The sequence below is a fragment of the Nothobranchius furzeri genome, chromosome 4 (genome assembly GCF_043380555.1).
Source record: "Nothobranchius furzeri strain GRZ-AD chromosome 4, NfurGRZ-RIMD1, whole genome shotgun sequence".
Classification (NCBI taxonomy): domain Eukaryota; kingdom Metazoa; phylum Chordata; class Actinopteri; order Cyprinodontiformes; family Nothobranchiidae; genus Nothobranchius; species Nothobranchius furzeri.
Window position 1 is genome coordinate 74330003 of NC_091744.1, and position 20740 is coordinate 74350742.

General features: G+C 41.6%; 2 protein-coding genes across 4 annotated transcripts in view; one reads left to right on the plus strand and one right to left on the minus strand.

Annotated features, from left to right (window-relative positions):
* furinb (furin (paired basic amino acid cleaving enzyme) b) overlaps positions 1 to 20740 on the minus strand; it is a 168334-nt gene that overhangs the window by 40374 nt on the left and 107220 nt on the right. For all 3 annotated transcript variants that reach the window (XM_015964814.3, XM_015964812.3, XM_015964813.3), the window contains exons 5-6: positions 19853 to 19981; positions 16583 to 16659 (exon numbers count right to left, since the gene is read on the minus strand). In XM_015964814.3, coding sequence (XP_015820300.3) covers positions 16583 to 16659; positions 19853 to 19981 — 206 coding nt within the window. The remainder of the gene's footprint in view (positions 1 to 16582; positions 16660 to 19852; positions 19982 to 20740) is intronic.
* Positions 1 to 20740, plus strand: part of accs (1-aminocyclopropane-1-carboxylate synthase homolog (Arabidopsis)(non-functional)) — a 160752-nt gene that overhangs the window by 18353 nt on the left and 121659 nt on the right. The gene's annotated exons all lie outside the window — the stretch shown is intronic.

Here is a 20740-nt window from a genome sequence, read left to right on the forward strand (position 1 = left end):
GTCCCCCACTGCTCTCGGGACGTGGTCAAAGCTCTGCCGGAGGTGGGAGTTGAAGACCGTCTTGACAGGTTCTTCTGCCAGGCGTTCCCAGCAGACCCTCACTATGCGTTTGGGTCTGCCAGGTCTACGCGGCATGTTCCCTTGCCATCTGATCCAACTCACCACCAGGTGGTGATCAGTTGACAGCTCCGCCCCTCTCTTCACTCGGGTGTCCAAAACATACGGTCGCAGGTCAGATGATACGACTACAAAATCTATCATCGACCTGTGACCTAGGCTGCCCTGGTACCAAGTGTACCGGTGGGCATCCTTATGTTCGAACATGGTGTTCGTTATGGCCAAACTGCGGCTTGCACAGAAGTCCAATAACAAAACACCGCTCGAGTTCTGATCAGGTGGGCCGTTCCTCCCAATCACACCCCTCCAGGTCAAGCTGTCATTGCCCACGTGAGCATTGAAGTCCCCCAGCAGGACAATGGAGTCCCCTGATGGAGTACTATCTAGCACTCGTCCCAGGGACTCCAAAAAGGGTGGGTACTCTGAACTGATATTTGGCCCATAAGCACAAACAACAGTCAGGACCCGTTCCCCGACCCGAAGGCGCAAGGAAGCTACCCTCTTGTCCCCCGGGGTAAACCCCAACACACAGGCAGAGAGTCTCGGGGCTAACAAAAAGCCAACCCCAGCCCTCCGCCTCTCACCCGGAGCAACTCCAGCAAAGTAGAGTGTCCAACCCCTCTCCAGGTCTCGGGTTCCAGAGCCAATGCAATGTGTCGAGGTGAGTCCGACTATATATATATATATATAGTCGGACTCACTGCTGTGTGTTCAAGAAATTTCTTTTATGTTTTTAATTTATATAAAATTTATACACTGGCCGTACAAAAATGAATGGATAAAAATCTTGTGATATCGCAGAAGCTTATCGAAAAATGCCACGGCGAATGCGTGCCATAATCTAAGCTAAAGGCAGTTGGACAAAATATTAGAGTGAACTCGTTTTGGTGATGACCTCTTTTTTTTTGGCCGGGCAGTAAAAACAGCACACATCATAATTTATTGTTTACACATAACTTTGCTGCAGTGTTTTGATTTAGTGTTATTTTCTGGGTTTTAATTTGAAAATCTTTGTTCATTCTTACACCAGAGTGAAAGATTTTTAATTAAAACAAGTAAAGCTACTTGATTTTTTCAGTGAACAATAAATAAATAAACACCTTAAAATGTTAAGATGTTTTCAGTAAGGTCTTTCAGTCGCAAGCACTCCTCACACTATTAAACCTGTTCTGTGCACCGGTGTTGTGAGTGAAAATGCATCCATGGAATGAGGGGTTAATATTCATCCGCTGCTGATGCACCTTTAAGCCTGGCTGCTGTGTGTGTGTGTGTGAAGTGTGAGGTATCGGCGCATTCAGCTTCTACCACTGATGCTGTTGTTACCCAGTGGGTTTTGAGGAATCTGCTACCTGAGTAAAACAAGGTGGTGCTGAATGCCTTCAGTAAAGGGCGACTAAGAATTAAGGTGACACACACACACACACACACACACACACACACACACACACACACACACACACACACACACACACACACACACACACACTAGCTCACAGGAATTCAAATAAAGCCAGTTCAACACCCTACTACTTAATTAACCTTATTAATCTGTGGGGAGTTCAACATAGACCTACAAACAAAAAAATTGATGACTTTATTGATTTTAGGTACATTGTGTCTCTGTTTCCAACTATAACAAAACCAAGTGGAATAACATCACATAGTACAACAATTATCAATAACATCTTTACTAACATTGTTGAGAACTAAATCACTAATGGCCTGTTCATAAATGATATACATAACTAATCACGTACCTGTTTGTCTGGGAGAATACAAAAATGAAAAATCATACTGGGATCACCTCAAAACGTATATTAAGTGATGTATCAATAGATAATCTGAATAACAAGCTGGCAAATCAAAATTAAAATAAAGTCTGCAATCAAATAAATGTTGACACAGCCTAAAATAAGTTTTTGGATGTATTCACCTCTCTGTTTAACACCCACTGTCGTAGAGGAATGCTGCATAAGACCGAAAGCCAAGAAAAGTCCTTGGCTACCAACGGGAATAATTAATGCTTGTAAAAAGAAAAATATTCTATAAATTGTTCATCAAAGAAAAAACTAAAGAAATGGAGCAAAAATATAAAACATATAAAAAAAATTAACTTCCATCATAAGAAGCAGCAAACAGCTATATTATAAACAAAACATATAGTAACAACATGAGAGAAACATGGAACTCATTGAATAATTTAATTAAGCAAAGATCATCAAAGCCTCAATATTCAGATTTCTTTAATGATGAGGAAGGTGAGGTTTACACTGTAGTCAATACACGTAATAAATATTTAGTAAACGTCGGTCCTGAGTTGGCTGCTGGAAGCCCAGGCTATGGGAATGATAAAATTCACTCAGCTATAATACAAAACCCATCATCACTTTTTCTCTCAGCTACAAACGAGCAGAAAGTGGTGAATATTATTCTTAAATCTAAAAGTAAATCATCCACTGATTGTCGTGACACCAGTTCCAATGTGGTGAAAAAGATTGTGTTTAACATAAAGCCCCTAACTTACATCTGTAATTTATCATTTCAACATGGTTGTTTTCCACAAAAGATGAAAACTGCCAAAATTGTACCACTTCACAAAAACAATGACGTGCACAGTTATACAAATTATAGACCAATTTCCTTGTTACTCCAGTTTTCAAAAATCCTTGAAAAAACCACATAATAAACGAAGGCCAGTATGGCTTCAGGGCCAAAAGATCTACATCAATGGCAACAATCGAAGCAACTGAAGAAATCACGAATGCAATAGATCATAAATAGTTTGCAGTCAAAATCTTTCTTGACCTGAAAAAAAGCTTTTGATTGAATTGATCACTCAATTTTACTCAGCAAATTGGAAAAATATGTAATCTGTGGAGTTGCAGGGGATTGGATAAAAATGTATCTAACAGGAAGGAGTCAGTATGTGAAAATGGGACAGCATACATCTGATTAACTTGAAGTTACTGGTGGGGTTCCCCAAGGGTCCGTACTGGGGCCAACATTGTTTAATATTTACATAAGCGACATATTCAAAGTAACAAAAATGCTAAAATTGATTCTCCTTGCAGGTTACACCAACATCTTCTACTGTAGGGATAATTATATTGAGCTCATTAATGCTTTAAACAGTGAACTAAATCTAATTTAGTAATAGGGAGCCTCATGGGTCCCCGGAAGAACGAAGAAAAATGAATGCAAATAGGGCAAAAATGCTATTTTCTAATCCGCTTTGCCTTACGCCCTGGATCACACATGTTGTACTGCAATTTAAGTGAAAAGTAATGATGGGTGTTTCGACCATGCCAGTCACGTACTTTGAGATTTATTAGCTTGTAAAAGTTCGTAATTAGCATGACTACAAACTAGAAATTGGCACGTCGCATATGTGACATCACCACATAATCTCCTCTCCCATGAGTAGCTGCTACTTACCAAATGACCAGATTTATGGTGGTTCTTTCCTCCTGTGGGAAGTTTGCTGAACTTACAGCCATTTTCCTTCAGTTTTTTCCATGTCTGGTTCGATGATGTCACTTTCGTTGGGTCCACCATCACCCATGACCTCAAGTGGGAGGTGTCCATCAATGCCCTCATCAGGAAAGCCCAGCAAAGGATGTTCTTCTTGCGCCAACTGAGGAAGCTCTGCATGCCAGCCACGATAATGATCCAGTTCTACACGGCCATCATCGAATCACTACTCACCTCCTCCATCACTGTGTCCGCTCTGCCCTCTCCGAAAATACAAAAGATGGATAAAGGAAGCTATAGACTCTATAGTATAGAGATAAGGAGACGTGGATGTGGGACCGTGAACAGAGATGATGGAGTTTTCTTATTGGATCGTGCATGGGACTGCATCATCGAAGAGGGGAGAGTGGGCAGCAGAGGACGTTGTTGCCCTCTGCTGCCCGTGGATAAACAGAGTAGGAAGTGACGCCACTATCAGCATCAGCTCTGAGGATGTTTACAGCCGTAAACGAAACGCCAGCAAGGTAAAGAAAAAACCTTATCCATGTATAAAAAAGAACCAAAAATTGAACTCTTTAAAGATTTTGTGTCTCCGTACATCGGGTGAATCTGTGGAACAGCCTGGACACACACACCACAAACAATGTCAAAATATTCATCAATTTCAAAAGTTATACATTAGTTAAACATAGGATGGTCAAAATATACAGAGCAAGGGTCTTGAATGTACGTCAATAGTAAGTTACCTGTGCTTAATGTGGTCACTCTAAAATTTTGTGACTCAGAACAAAATATGTGTAACGTGAGGAAATATGGGTTTTCTGTGCCAAAGGTTTCATTTGACTCGGCTGGGTCAAAGCTGGGTCGCTGAGAACTTTCACCCACAGATTAAGACCTGAACGCCAGCGAGTCTGGGAGAAACCATAACATCTGAACACCTGCAGTGCCAGAAGATGTGTTCTCATGGAAAAGCTAGTCATAACATAACAAAGTCTTAAACTTCCTTTCCTTTATTTTAAAATGTTAAATAATCATTTGATCACTTTGCTCATTATAAATGTGTTTTAATCAAATTAATGCTTATTATGCTTTGGGTAATCATAATAACTAATGAATCAATGCTTAATTAAATAATGTTTGAAGATGTTATAATGACCTTCACACACACACACACTCTCTCACAGTAAACTCCAAAACACATTTGCTCTGACGCACAAGTTTTGCTTTGAGAAGAGAAAGGCTTTTGGTAAGTTTCAGTTCATGATTCAGTTCGGTGTTTGACAACGAAAGAGGGAGGACTTGTGAACAACGCCAACGGGGAACGGAGCTGCGGCTCCTTTCTCCCTCCCCTCAAGCTATTCCTGCCAAGCCAGACAGGAATAGCTGAATTGCAACCGCTAACGCAGACTCGTCCAGAGTCTTTGATTTTCTGAGTAAATTAAACTTAAGAAAGCGCATCTGCAAACGCTTCATCATCACGTGTACCGAGGTCATCTCTGGACCGGAGCGTCGCAGCACACCTTCGTCTTCTCTGCCAGCCAAGGTGTCACCCCAGGATGAAACATCGTCCTTTGACGTCCCGGGTCTAAAAGAGGGTCCGAATACGGTGAGGCAGTCCACGAGAGATAGCGTTTGATGCATCTTTTCCAACGAAACCTAAGTTTATTCAAACCATCACTTTTCACTCAGACACCTGTTTCTTCCTGAATTAAAATCAGATGCACACACGCATTCATCTCATCATTTCCAATTTTCACACATTCAACACAAGGTCTATTTGTGCAAGCTTACAATATCAACTGTTAAAGATTGTTCAACAAAGTTGCCAATGTTGATTGTTGTTTCCTATGCTTGTCATTTCAAAATCATTAGTTAAATTTGAAGAATTAAAACTTTTAACTTTCAAACTTGTTTCTTCATTGAACTGAAACACAGACCCACGGATATTATCGACAGTTTATCGATGAAAACAACCTTTGAGTCTTCTTAAAACTATAAAATTTGGTTATTAATTTAGCAAAATTAATATCTCAAATTAATATGTAGAATGGTTCCTCTTTCATAAAAGAGCCTAAACCAGTACTCTACATAATTGACAGAGCCTACCCAGGTTCACTACATATGCATTACCTTTATTATATTTCTTCTTTTTTATAGGTTAGTGTAGATAAGTATAAAATAGATTAGAATAGAATAGAAAAAAAACATTTATTGTCCCTCTATGAGACAATAGACTAAGATCAATGGGTACTAAAGTTACTATTTAGAATTATTAAGATTTAATTGGTAACATTGTAAACTTTATATTGTTACTGTGATGTACGATGTATTACTTTGCTCATTTAAAGAGTAGAAAAATAAATCATGTAGTAGAAAAAGGGGTGGGATTACATAAATTATCTTCTTCCCACTACCTTTCAGAAAACTGTAATTATATTAGTCGTTTGTTCTCACAGTATTCAGAAATAATTCAACACTGTGTACAGTGACTTTTATAATTCATGTAATCTGTCTGTCCGAAACAAATAAATCATTCATTCATCCTATTCACAGCCCATCAAGAGCAGCAAAGGTCACTCATATGTTTATTAGCTAAACATATTTTTTCCCTCCAAGTCACTTAAATTGAGCTTTAACTTGTTTGAAGTATCCACAGATTCAGATTTGCAGCCAATTCCAAGGGCGGTTTTAGAACTAAAAGGCTCTATGTAAATAAATGGTAAATGGCCTCTTTTTGTACAGTGCCTTCTAATCTACAACCCCCAAGGCGCTTCACAACATAATCAGCCATTCACCCACTCACACACACATTGGTGATGATGAGCTACACTGTAGCCACAGCTGCCCTGGGGTGCACTGAGGGATGCAAGACCGCCAAGCACATGGGCCACCGGTCCCTCCAAACCCCACCAGCAGGCAATGTGGGTTAAGTGTCTTGCCCAAGAACACAACTGCATCATTCTCTTACAGGAGCCAGGATCTAGCCTACAACCTTACGATTACTGGACAACCCGCTCTCCATCCTGAACTACTGCTGCCCTTGGGAAGCCCATTAGGCCAGCAGTTTCCGGCAAATACAAGCAATTTGTTCTCGTGACCACCTGCAAGACGCAAAACTCGGTTTGACCTCAAAAATGGCTGCGCAAGTGAAAAATCGTCTCAAAACGGGCTGAAGATCACAAAGTGTACACCTGGATAGCTGGAGTAGAAAAATGTATTTTATACATTCTATTGAGAATAATGGCAATTCTCAAAATTCCATCCATCCATTCTCTTTCGGAGTCGGGTCGCAGGGGCAGCAGCCTAAGTCGAGAGGCCCAGACTTCCCTCTCCCCAGCCACTTGGGCCATCTTCTCCTGGGGAACCCCAAGGCGTTCCCTGGCCAGAGACATAGTTCCTCCAATGTGTCCTGGTTCACTCTTTAGGTCTCCTCCCAGTTGGATGTGCCTGGAAAACCTCACTAGGAAGGCATCCAGGAGGCATCCTAACTAGATGCCCAAGCCACCTCAACTGGCTCCTCTCAATTCTCAAAATTAAGGTTTGAATTTCGAGACAAATTAGGCCATAAAGAAAGGTACCCTTTAAAATGGGGTGTCCTTTGTATGCCATTTGCTACAGTTATTGTTTTTACAACTTCCTCATAACGTTTATTTAGTAAAACTTTAGACATGTGCCACATCTCAATAAGTGAAAAAAATAAATCAATGGACCCAGATGAACACAATTGTTTGTTGTTTATTTATTTAGCAGACGCTTTTATCCAAAGCGAATTACAATTTATAACCTAGAGGGCGTGTTGTGATTTGTGGGGGAAACCGGAGTACCCAGAGGAAACTCACGCATGCATGGGGAGAACACGCAACTCCACGCAGAAAGGCCGCAGCCGAGTTTCGAACCTGCGACCTTCGTGCTGCGAGGCAACAGTGCTAACCACTGCACCACCATGCATGACTCACTCACATTTTTAAAGTTCAGCTAACATTACCTCAGGCAAGTAGAATTGAATGACACAGCAGCTCCCCATGCCGCTCTGATATACTTTCTCATTTAGACCTTAAAACCAAACTATTGAGAGAAGACCATTGACTCACACAGCTGCTTAGGGTTAGGGTTGCTTTGTGTAGTAAGCCCCACGTTTGTCAGAATATGCATCACAGAGTGTGACTAATGTGTGATCAGTTCTTGGCTAAACTGTGGGATCTGTCTGCTGGCATTGCGTTGTCGGTTTATCTGTTTAAGAGGGACTGAATAGGGTCCGTTCATCGAACCTGCCAAAAGGATAAGGCTATTTTCTGCTCTGCTCGGCTCAGCTGTGGCCTCAGGCAGGTCTGTTCAAATAGTTACACTCAGGTGCCAAGTGAAGATCTCTTCATTGCACGAGTGAACACGGAGGTTCTGCACCAAAGATTGTCAAAAATTATTAATCCCAATCAAAAGAGCCGACTTGTAAGGTTTCATTTTGGGAAATGAGGCTAAAACCTGCCCTTGATGATAACTAATAACCAAACTAAAGAGCGGGAAAACTGTTGTCATGACAGACGGATATTCTTAGCCTCAATATGTAGTCATGAAATTCAAACCTAGGGGCAATTCAGACTCAACAGTCAGTCTGATTTGCATCCGCAGGGGGAAAAGTATTTATTTTTTCTTGCAGCAAAAGTATATAAAATGCTGTATGGAACAGAAAAAAATGCAATAAACTCATGAAGTATTTGCATGTAACCTAATTAGATCGCATCATTCAAGCAGCGACGTGCTTACATGATTTAAACTGGCCTTGAAGCAGTCACAGTGAGTAAGAAACAAATGGCTCGACAAAGAGAAGCACGAGTAAACAAGGCCATCTTTGTACCCTGCAGACACAATAGCTCTAACATCCCATTCATCAGCACCTAGTCAGCTGGGCAAGAGTAATATTGATTGACTCTGGGTGATCAGTAATGCTTTGTGGAATGGGGTTCGACTAAGGCGTGCCACCTCCAATCACTTGGGGTGTTTCTTTGCTAAAATGTTCAGAAAACAGTTGCTTTTTAATCTCACGGCTCTTTTTCTTGACAAAGACCCCAGCGAGGGAGCAGCCAGAAAGCCAGAGGATTTTAGTTTAAGGATGAAATCCTCTGCCAGCGTTCTCTGCATCTGCCGGGTGGTCTAGGAAACAAACAAGCAGTCCCAACCAGAAAAAACCAGACCAAGGCAAACAGAATTACAGCATTCAAGCTAGACAGAGGCTGGCAGCTGCAATACTTAAAAAAAAAAATTCTGTGTGAATACTGCGAGCATTTTAACTTAAGAAGTCCCTAACTAAATAGAGATAAAACAGCACTCTACAGTCGTTGGACTGTCATGCATTTATCCCACTGCAGAAAATTAGGAATACTTCCAAACTGTCAGGTGCTCCTCACTGACGAATGAGGCTCGCACATGTTTCCTTTAGTGAAAACAAGAAAAACTTGGCAGTGCACTGAAGTTGTCCTTTTAAAAATCATTCTCTGCTCTTCAAATCCCTTCAAGAAAAATGATCTTACGTGTAGAGCCAAACAGATGCTTAATGTAAGTGCATTCATGCGAAGCCTCGAGGAATTCCAATTTCAGGAATTGCATTTTTCTAACATGCATCAGAAACAAAGCTGGGAGCACAGCGCAGGTGCGACCCGGCACCTTAGACGTCAAAAACACTCTAACGGAGCAGCGGATGTAGGAGGCCTCAGAGGAATGTGTCTTGTTTGATTTGTGTACCCCTTCACTCTGTTTTATCCTGTTGTCAACCCCTCGGTGACAGCTTTATTGCCTCTGTGCAGAGTTACATATGCATGAAGCTTATGTACAGCAGAGACGTCGCTTTGCAAGGGGGCAGACACGTCCATTTTTATTGAGACAAGTGGGGTTGATTCCAGGCCTTAGTTAGTTGGACAAGGACACCGTGTCCATAGCTTGTTCTCTTGACCTTTAAGTATTGGCTTTTCTTAATCTTGCCTATGAAAATCAAAATTTACTGAGATTCCTTTTGTGACAACCAAACATTTGATGAGGATGACGCACACAATGAACTTAATTTCACAAATATTTAACTTTAGGGTAATGGACACCTTTGTGTTTTAATAATCTAGCAGTTAGAACTGAATTTATAACATAAAAACATATTCAAATCCTGAAGAGGTTCTGATTATGAGAAACTTTATTTATTTCCCTATTAAACTCAGACGCATGTGTTTGAATGAAATGAGTTGCTTGCTGCAGCTCTTTAATGCGGCACATACCAGACAACGCAAGCTATCAGATGCTTATTTCTGCTGCGAGTGGGGCCTTTAAATTCTTCTTATTTCCTGTATTTTTGCTGATGAAGCACTTTAAATTTAAACAAAGCAAACAGCCAAGCACCACTAAGGACAAAAGCAGCTTTGTTAGTGCAAGAGAAGCATGTATTCACTTTCTTTCTGTATCTTAGTATGACCACACACTTTAGCCAGAGCCAATTGGGCCATCATTAGTATGCCAGCGGTAATAGGTCACACGGTTGTGTAGCATGCCAATCTCTGTCTAATAAAGGCTGTCGTTAAAATCCTAGGCAGGCATGTTGGTCCCAATAAATAGATTTGTGTAAAAAGTTCTCTACAGGAATTAATTGCTTTCCGAAAGAGTTAGAGGACCCGAGACAGTCCTGACTGTGAAGCATCATGGTGCAGGTTATGTGGTGTGGAGTTGCTTCAGGGCTGGACAGCCTGGAGTCCTCGATTCTACATCAAAACTCAACCAATTTGGGAGTTAATGTGAGACCCATATCAATAAATCCACCGACTGAGAGAAATATTCTCATTTTGATATCCGCGATCCCAAATAGCTATTAAATATAAAATATATAAACAGACATACTATTAAGTCAGAGTGATTAAAAATGCAAAGGGTTAACAGCTCCAGCGGTCTCTCTGTGTGCCTCCAGTTCAGATGTTTTTGCTGCAGCTCTAAGCCAAAGAAAGACTGCGTGAGTGAACAAATCACCTTTTAGACTTCTTTAGAACTTTGTTCAACACTCACACACATGCAAACTCAGCTTTATTTGCAATGACCTTAACCGACACACATGCAGGGTAGACTAGTGTTCAGGAAAATGGTCATTTCGTTTTGGACATTTTAAGAAACTCAAAATTCATTAATGTTTTATGTCAACTGGAATGACTGTTACTAGAGCAGAGAATGGAATGGCTCATTCAAAGCACTGGTATGATCTGTAACGGAACATTTGTTCTTATGCTTCACACACAGGCAATAGATGCCAATAACCAGCTTCTCTCAGAAACTAGAAAGGTCAGCTTCTGCATGTCATCCGCTCCTGATTATGGATTACGGAGCTGGTTTGGAACTGGGCTGGGCTGATGTTTGTACCAGACTGATCAAGGCTCCGGATAAGGTAGCCAGACTGTCTCCACACGAAAATCCTATAAGAGGCCCCCAGAATCGAAGTTAGTCAGAGCGGACTCACTGATTCCCTCTCCCTTGTGCAAAAGGATTATTAAAGTTGTTTGACCTTGTCACCCAGGCTCTCGTTGATGAACTCTACCACGACAGATCCCACTGAAACATTCAAGGGGATTTAATGTTGGCATTGCATGTTATGGAGAATGTGGATTTAATGTGTAAAAGTCATCTCTCCAAATAAAGACAGAGCTAGCTTTAGATGCTAAGATCAGAAAACTGTAAATAATGGTTTAAATAATTTACAATAGCAGAATACACAGATGCTTGTGTTATCGTTAGGGATGCACGTAATTATTGGCATACCATCATTATCATCCGATATTGTAATTAAAATGTATGGTCTATTCAGGGGTTCTGAAGAGGAGGGTCCGTCGGATTGTCGAACCTCAGATTCAGGAGGAGCATTATGGTTTTTGTCCTGGCCGTGGAATGCTGGACCAGCTCTATACATTTAGGGGGGGTCCTGGAGGGTGCGTGGGAGTTCGCCCAACCAGTCTATATGTGTTTTGTGGATTTGGAGAAGGCGTTCGACCGCATCCCTCAGGAAGCCCTGTGCGGGGCACTCCGGGAGTATGGGGTACCAGGCCCTCTGATAAGGCTGTTAGGTCTGCAGTGAGTCAGGCTCGTTCCCAATGAAAGTTGGACTCTGCCAAGGCTGCCCCTTGTCACTGATTCTGTTCATAACTTTTATGGACAGGATTTCTAGGTGCAGCCAACATGTTGAGGGAATCCATTTTGGTGGCCTGAGGATCAAGTCTCTGCTTTTTGCAGATGATGTGGTTCTGTTGGCTTCATCAGAGCGTAATCTTCGGCTTTCGCTGGAGCGGTTCGCAGCTGATTGTGAAGCAGCTGGGATGAGAATCAGTTCTGCTAAATTTGAGACCATGACATCTTTTGAACGTTCTTGCTGTGCTTATCTTCAAATTCCATTTTTGGTTCTTTTTTAAACACAGACAAGGTTTTTCTTTACCTTGCCGACGTTTCGTTTGCGGCTGCAAACATCCTCAGAGCTGACTCTGATGGTGGCGCCACTTCGAAAGAACAGAAGAAAAGATGGATAAAGGAAGCTATAGAGATAAGGAGACGTGGATGTGGGACCATGAACAGAGACGATGGAGTTTAATTATTGGATTGTGCATGGGACTGCATCATTGGAGAGGGGAGAGCGGGCAGCAGAGAGCGACATCCTCTGCTGCCCGCGGATAAATGGAGTAGGAAGTGACGCCACCATCAACGTCAGCTCTGAAGATGTTTGCAGCTGCAAACGAAACGTCAGCAAGGTAAAGAAAAATCTTATCTGTGTTTAAAAAAGAACCAAAAATGGAATTTGAGACCATGATCTTGAGTCGGAAAAGGGAAGAACGCCTTCTTTGTGTCAGCGATGAGGTCCTTCCCCAAGTGGAGGAGATTAAGTATCTTGGGGTCTTGTTTACGAGTGAGGGAAAGCTGGAGCGCGAGATCAATAGGCGGATTGGTGCTGCGTCTGTAGTGATGGGGGCATTGTGCTGGTCTGTTGTGATGAAAAGAGAGCTGAGCCAGAAGGCAAAGCTCTCATTTTACTGGTTGATCTATGTTCCTACCCCCACCTATGTCACAAGCTTTGGGTAGTGACCGAAAGAACGTGATCGCAGATACAAGCGGCCGAAATGAGTTTCCTCTGCAAGGTGTTTGGGCTCTCCCTTAGCGAGGAGGAGCTCGGTCATCTGGGAGGGAATTAGAATAGATATGCTGGTCCTCCACATCGAGAGGAGTTAGTTGAGGTGGCTCGGGCATCTGATTAGGATGCCTCCTGGATGACTCCCTGGTGAGTTTTCCGGGCACGTCCAACCAGGAGACCCAGGACACATTAGAGGGACTATGTCTCTCGCCTGGCCGGGGAACACCTTGGGATTCCCTGGGAGAACTGGCTTAAGTGGCTGGGGAGAGGGAAGTCTGGGCTTCTCAACTTAGGCTGTTGCCCCCGCGACCCGACTCCAGATAAGCAGAAGAGAATGGATGGATGGATGGGGCAGCAGTAGTTCAGGTGGTAGAGCGGGTTGCCTCATGATCGGAGGGTCATGGGTTCGATTCCAGCTCCCGCCAGGGGTATCGTGCTGTTGTGTCCTTGGGCATGACACTTCACTCAACTTGCCTGTGTTAGTGGTGGTCAGAGGGGCCGACGACGCCAAATGGCAGCCTCGCCTCTGTCAGACCCCCCAGGGCGGCTGTGGCTACAAGTAGCTTACCATCACTAGCAGTGTGTGAATGTGAAAGTGTGTGAAAGCGTCTTTGGGTGTCTAGAAAAGCGCTATATAAGTTCATTGCATTATTATTATTATGTAATAACAGAAATGATCGGTATCGGTTTTTAATGACACAAGTTTTACATACCATGCACATTTTATACATCAAACTCCTCAGCTACTTCTAATTTCACAAAAATTATAAAAATTAGACAGATCTGAGGCATTTTTTTAATAGATATTTTAGTTTTTTGTGCACAACTGCCTAATGTAAATTGAAGTAGCTTTTAGCATAGATAATGTCTAAAGTTTGACAATGCATGATAGGAGACATATAACGTTAGTTACCTACAATATTTGATTTTATCTTTTTCTTATTATGAGGGGGAACCCCACAAATCTTGGTATTGGCTTATAGTAGTATCAGAAATTAAAAGTTATACTATAGCATTAAATGATAAAAAAGCTGATATCGAACATTTCTAGTTAAATAAACCACCTTTGTAGAAAATGTATGGGATTATTGTCTAAGTCTTTAAAAATGTCTTTTTGTCTGTATTATATTTCTATACCATCATGTTTCCACACAGCTCGCTAGATGGATGGGTAGATCAGGGATAATTAAGATCAGAAATAATGATACACTCCATGCTACACAGGTTTCTGAAAATAGTTCTGCTCTACTGGCAGCTTGTAGCCAGGAAGGAAAATCAATCGTGATTTCTTCTTCTCCGAGCTCAGCTCTATACATACGTATCACTCCAACATAGACAGCAGAGAAGACTACTGTACAATAACCCAAACAAACAAAAATAAAACATCAGGGCAAAGATTTTCATGATGAGGCAAAAACGGATTTCCTCCTTCACTCAACTTCAACCAGCCAATCAACTAAGCTCGCCCCTCCAGCCACAAAACCTGTCAACTCAAGACGACGCAAAAAAGGCTCAAGATGAGAATCCAAACATCAGCATATCGTGTCACCAATACAAATGAAACGGCCTTCATGAGTCTGGAAAACGTCCGCCTCTGAATCTCCTTTGCTTTTTTGTTGTCCTATGAATAAATTCATATAATCTCATTGTGAGGCGACTGTGAGCATTACTCACTGATGACCTGCATTACTCTTTGAGTGCTTTACACAACTCTCTGGATATTATTTGCCTGGTCACTCCAAACACAGAATCTCCACATTCTAGACACAGAGACACATCCCTGCTTTTCATTTCAGGCCCATAAGCTGATCAAGGGTAAAATAATTGCTCTGGCAGTTTCACTGACAGTCACAGAAGAAGAGTGTGGGAGTACAGACCTGTCTTTTTGACTTGTGTGTTCTGCAGTAATAGCATGGTACACTTTGGGAGCTTAAGTGAACCAGATTCAGAGAGTTATCCCCTTCGATAGTGCTTTGTTCCATCAGCAGGACAGAGTAGGATCTACTACGCTCTGACAGAAAGAGCTGAGGTTGCTCTGCATGGCCAGTCAAGCTGTCGGCAAAGACTAAAAACGAGGCATATGTTCGAAATCTGCAGATGCTAAATTCATTCAAGATGAACAGGCCACAATTTGAACAATGACATAAAAAAAACCTACTTGAAAAACACAAAATAGCCAAAAATGATGAAAAATGGCCTGGGTGAATATTGTGAAACTTTATGAATCATTGACCTTTTTCTCCATCTCTTCTGTCACTTTACAAACTTGCTAGCTTTCCATGTGACCAACAGCACGTGTTACAGCCCAGGCTCATGGGAGAAACCAAGCGCCCTTCTTGTGAGCAAACATACGTTGTTGTGCCAGTGCGACCGGCTGATTGGAGCTTTGAATTTTCCTGCCGATGTCCCTCTGCTTCAACATTGGTCTGGCTGTGTTCAACCAGTAATGGCTCTGAGTGGCTGCACCTGTAAGTGCAGCATAAAAAACTGCTTGGTACAACATCAGACCGGATGCGGCTGATCAGAGGGAGCACCTTTGGGAGCGCCTGTCTGTGTGGCATTTTGGTTAGGCCTCTTGAAGGCAGGTTTTAATTAAATACTCTCAAAACTCCTATCAGGTGTCCAGACCTCCTCTTTACATTGCAGTTCCATGAGTTGGGTCGTAACACAAATGGGGGCTCGTCCGGGATCATCTAGTGGCCCATTTGATGGAGACTGAACCTGGAATTTTTAACATTTTGAGTTTGTTTTTATAGACAGTGCAGTGGTTGACCTTTTAGCAGCTTTGATGCGTAGGTGACGAGCTCCATGTTAAAACACAAATGAGCTAAAATGATGAAAAATGGCCTGGGTAAATATTGGGAAACATTATAAAAGACTGACTTTTTTCTCCCTCACTTCTATCACTTTAAAAACTTGTTAGCTTTCCATATGACCAAGTAGACACTGCACTCTGAAATCCAAAGAAAAGAAGCAGCAGCTGAAAAAAACTGAACAATAACAAAAGGACTTTGTGGCGAGCGTCCTAGAAAAGATAGAGAGTAGGACAAATCCTGCTGCGCATTTTTAAAGCAAGACTAGCTTCTTATCTGCTCCACGGATTGCTTAAAGCAGAAGACCACAGCGTTTGGAGAAATAGTCAGCAAAAAAGAGGAAGGGATGGACATTTAGGATTTATTCCTTGTCGGGCTTTAGTGTTGCATGATTTAATTGGGGCAAACATCTTTTAATGTGATCACCAAAGACTGGACCGAAAAGGCATTAATCACAGCAGGCAAGTAAACAAATACTGTATGAGCAAGAAATTATGGCTGTGAGAACTGAACCTTAATAGGCTGCAAAAGAAGAGCTTATGTACTGACAAAAAAAGGAAAATCTTTTAAGGCTGTGCTAAATGAACCATCAGAGTTTAAAACACTTTAACTGGTTTTGAATGCACATATTTAAACCAATAGCAGCAAAGGCTGCTTTATGTTTATGTTTATTTATTTGGCAGACGCTTCTATCCAAAGCGACTTACGATTTATAACCTATAGGGCATGTTGTGATCTGTGGGGGAAACCGGAGTACCCGGAGGAAACCCACGCATGCATGGGGAGAAAACGCAACTCCACGCAGAAAGGCCGCAGCTGAGTTTCGAACCTGCAACCTTCGTGCTGCGAGGCAACAGTGCTAACAACTGCGCCACCATGCTTTCCCACTAGTTCCTGTCAACACTTAGAAAAATTGAAGCTAGCAAGACTTATTTAGTTTAAAAGCAAACAAAAACAACAACCTTACTATATGATTTTCTGTCTAATGTGCTTGCCTTCACCAACAATAAAATTACTCATTTATTTTTCACAAAGGCAGCTGCCCAATTACCTGTTCTCGTTTCGCTGCGTGTATCTCGGTTGGGGGTCAGCATCTCCATCATTAACATCATAGCTTGCCTCTGGGTCCTAGAGAAAATAGAAAAACACGAAAAAGAATGCCTATCAACTCATTTCAAAACTCTCTCACAGAATTTAATTAACCTTCTTTTCCCCTTTCTGTTTTGATATTTGTCTGAAACTCGCTTGTAAACATAAATACAATTTCGGAGAAAAACTGTATGCTGCACAACATTCACCGCATTCTTCAAGGTTATGTGTTTGATAGAAGACAGAAAACAAAAGAATGGGATAAAATGACTTTTTTGTCGATTTGTTTTGTACAAAGTAAACATCCACGAGAGTATCACTTGCCATGATTCTTACTGTAACGGGTAACACGCTTCAAATGCCAACATTCGATCAATAGGACAAAAACACAAAAATCAATACAAACACTCTATAATTAGAGTGACCTGAAGGGTGTATTACAAAGCAGCTAATCCTTGGCTTAGAGGACTTGACAAAACCTAAATCTCCATTTACGATTAAAAATGGCTAAAAATGGCGGCTTTATTAAAGGAGGTTTTATCACGTCTTTGTCTTTGTTTTGAACATGCGTACATACACATAGTAATACACACAACATAAGTAACTTATCCTTCTCATTTTTTTTTTACACATGTTCAAAAGGGAGTAGGAAGAAGCATCAGTTCATTTAATCCCACCCCTTTCTCGACATCAAATAACTAATAGTTATTTAATGTTGTCTGGTAGTTTTTGGTAAATAACGTTGCAACATATTCACACAAATGGCACATGGTTTATCACGATCATATCATACATACAAACATTTTGTGTTTAGGCACACACTTTTGGACCTTCTTTCTTGTATTTGGTAAACATCATGAGTTGAAGCCTTTTTTAAACAGCTAGGTGTTTTGTGGTTCTTCGGGATGAAACTCGCCAAATGTCAGACACTCAGCTAAGATGAAAGTAAAACAGAGCTTTGCAAGTGAAAGATTCTGCAGCAAAAAGCAACACTTGGTGCACACAAATCAAACAGTTATTAGTAATTTTATTGCTGTTGGTACAGTATTTAATAAACTATTGCATTTTTAATCAAGACAAGACTGAAATTATTGTCTTTGAAAAAAAAAAGGACAGGATGGGGGTTACTGCTCAACTTGGCTCCAGAGGTATAAAGACAAAGACTCAGGTTAGAAATCTCGGTGTCATAATTGATTCAGACCTGAGCTTCACTGGTCACATTAAGGCTATAACTAGATCAGCGTTTTATCATCTTCATCAAATAGCACGACTCAGAGATCTCATGTCCAGACAAGACCTAGAGAGACTCATTCATGCATTCACCTCCAGCAGGCTGGATAATTGCAGTGGTCTTCTGTGTGGTTTCCCAAAAAAGCTGTGAAGTAACTGCAGCTCATTCAGAATGCTGCTGTTAAGAGTCTTAACTAAAACCAAGAGAACCAAGCACATCACTCCTGTTCTTAAACATTTACAGTGGTTACCAGCAAACTACAAATCATTTTCAAAGTGCTTCTACTAGTTTATAAATCACTCAATGGCACGGGGACATGTTGGATCTGCTTCATGTATGCCCAGCAGGGCTCTGAGATCCTTAGGAAACAGTCAGCTGGTAGAACCTCGGGTCAGTACCAAACAGGATGAAGCTGCTTTGAGCTACTATGCTGCACACAAATGAAATCAGCTTCCTTGTGACCTCAAATGTGCCCCGGCTCTAATAACCTTTAAATCAAAATTGAAAACCTTCATGTATTCATCAGCGTTTGAATGAATGTTTCTTATGCTGCACCTTCTGCACTGTACCTGCTCAGCCTTTCATTTGGTCTTTTTCTGATTCTTAAATCTGAAATAAAATTGTGTTTAACTCATTCACTTCCAATCACGACTAAAGTCGTCATTTACATTGTTTTACTGTGTGGGCGTCGGAATGAGCCCCCGCACCGTGAGAACAAACATCCCAGCTCTAAAGCTGATCTTCATCCGCATACGTCACACGTCACGTGGTCAGGAAGCAGAAAATCCATGTGTTAGGAGAACGTTTTGGGCCGCTGCTGTAAAAATAAGTGACCCCGGCTTTCCACAGGAGCCGTCAGCAGCACGTTACTGCAGCAGCACGTCATAGCTGCTGATAGGAACCGATGTGGTCAACAGAACCTTTTCCACTGGAGCCATCAGCAGCCGTCAGCAGCGCGAGTCGGCCGCGTCTCAGGAGCAGCATGTCGCGGCCTTTACGCGCCGGTTCTATTTTCTACGCGCGACGCCTCTGAAACGGGTCAAGTTCGAAATTTTTGGGGAAGGAAAGACAGGAAATCGGACGCGGAAATGGAGAGAAGCTCCCGAGATTTTCAGAATAAAGAACGTACTGCCTTCCGGTTGCTTTACTTTTAAAAAAGGTTACTAACTGTGCGGCCCCGTGAGAAGTTATCACCTAGCTAGCGGTCTCATTTGTTTTTCAGGTCCGAATTGGCGATTATGAAATGGACAGAACATAAAACACAAACCATGTTGTAGTTTTCTCCTGCTTGTTGTTGTGTTTACTGACGAAGTCACTCGTGTGACTTCGTGCTCTGTCGGTGACAGCTGCTCCCCTGCTGCTTTGCGTCTCGTGGGAAGGGCCAAGCAGCAGCTAGACGTGCTGCTGCAGTAACGTGCTGCTGACGGCTCCTGTGGAAACCCGGGGTGAGGTGCAAACCGGAAAAGCTTCTGCCGATCACAATTCGACAACGGATTATGAAAGAACGGATAACGCTCAAATTCTTTCTGATGTAAGAGGTGAGTCTCCTCTTTGTTGTGGTAGTTTTGACGTCGACGTCATCCTAGCACGTAACGTTCTGTGACTCTTAAAAACAACAGTAAAAAAGGTGAGAAACGCTGACAGCGAAGGGCTTTACTGATCCGGAAACGGCTGGCGGTGAATGAGTTAATGTGGTCAAAATGTATTTTAATGGTGCTGTCACATTGATTTTAATATTCTCGCTAATGGAAAGCACACTGAACTGCCTCAGTGTATGAAATGTGCTTTACAGATAAAGCTGCCTAGCTTTGATGTCTGTTGTTAAACAAAGTGACAGCTGCAAATCAAAATTTAAAAGCTTAAATATCACTAGTGTGTATGTTCCTGTTTGATGTATTATAATTAGCACTCAATTCAAGAATAAACAAGACAATCACCATCATGTTTGTTCATTGCCTGCCATGTACTGTTTGTACCTATTCTTTTGTGTTTTTCACCCACATAATTGCTGATGAGGTCAGGATGGTCCTTTTCAACGCCATCGTCCAAGATGGTCACCACTACTCCTTTTCCTGTGTAGCCTTGTGCCCAGGCCGCTTTGGTATTCAGATCTTGATGAGTTGGATTGGACTGCAAAAAATGAAAAGATAAATGATCTTTTATTCAGGAGTTGATCTGCTTTGATGAAGACTTCCTGGACAAACTGATGGGAAATGGTCAGTCAGTAAAAAAAAAAAACTGTTAAATCACCTCTAAATACTTTTTACTCTACTTTAATCAATATGTCAAAAGGAACAACCAAAGCATTTTCATGTTCAGTTAGGACTCTAATGGCGGATTTATTAGGATTTCATCATGTATTTAAAAATGTTTCAATGTGTGTGCTAACTAAAAAAACCTTCTCAGCTTTCTGCCACAATCAACCTCATGCAAATGATTTGTGTGACCTCCAAGACCTCACTTGTGCTCGTGCTCCTCACTTGTCAGAAGCACTTACCACAGAGTGAGTAAAGCTAATTGTTGCTACTTGCTGCTGATTTCATGTCTTTGTGGAAAGCTTCGTGAAACTTGGTATTCATCAAGCACTGCAAACTTGTTGAGTGGGCATGAGGTTTGTGCTCACTGTCACCAGCTCTGGCAGATAACTCGATGGCTTATTTATTCATATCTTTAGCTCTGTTTTTTCATACTAGCTTTGACAGATAGAAAGCAGGGAGTCATCTTGTCACTTTGTGTATTTTAAAACAGGTCTTAGGCTTAGACCTCAGATTAAATCCCACATTTTTTCCATGCACTTTAGTGATCGAGATTCTCGAAACCATCTGTTTGAGCTAACTGATTTGACAGATAAGAATATTTCTTTCACGCTCTTTTTCTTAGTTTGATCAT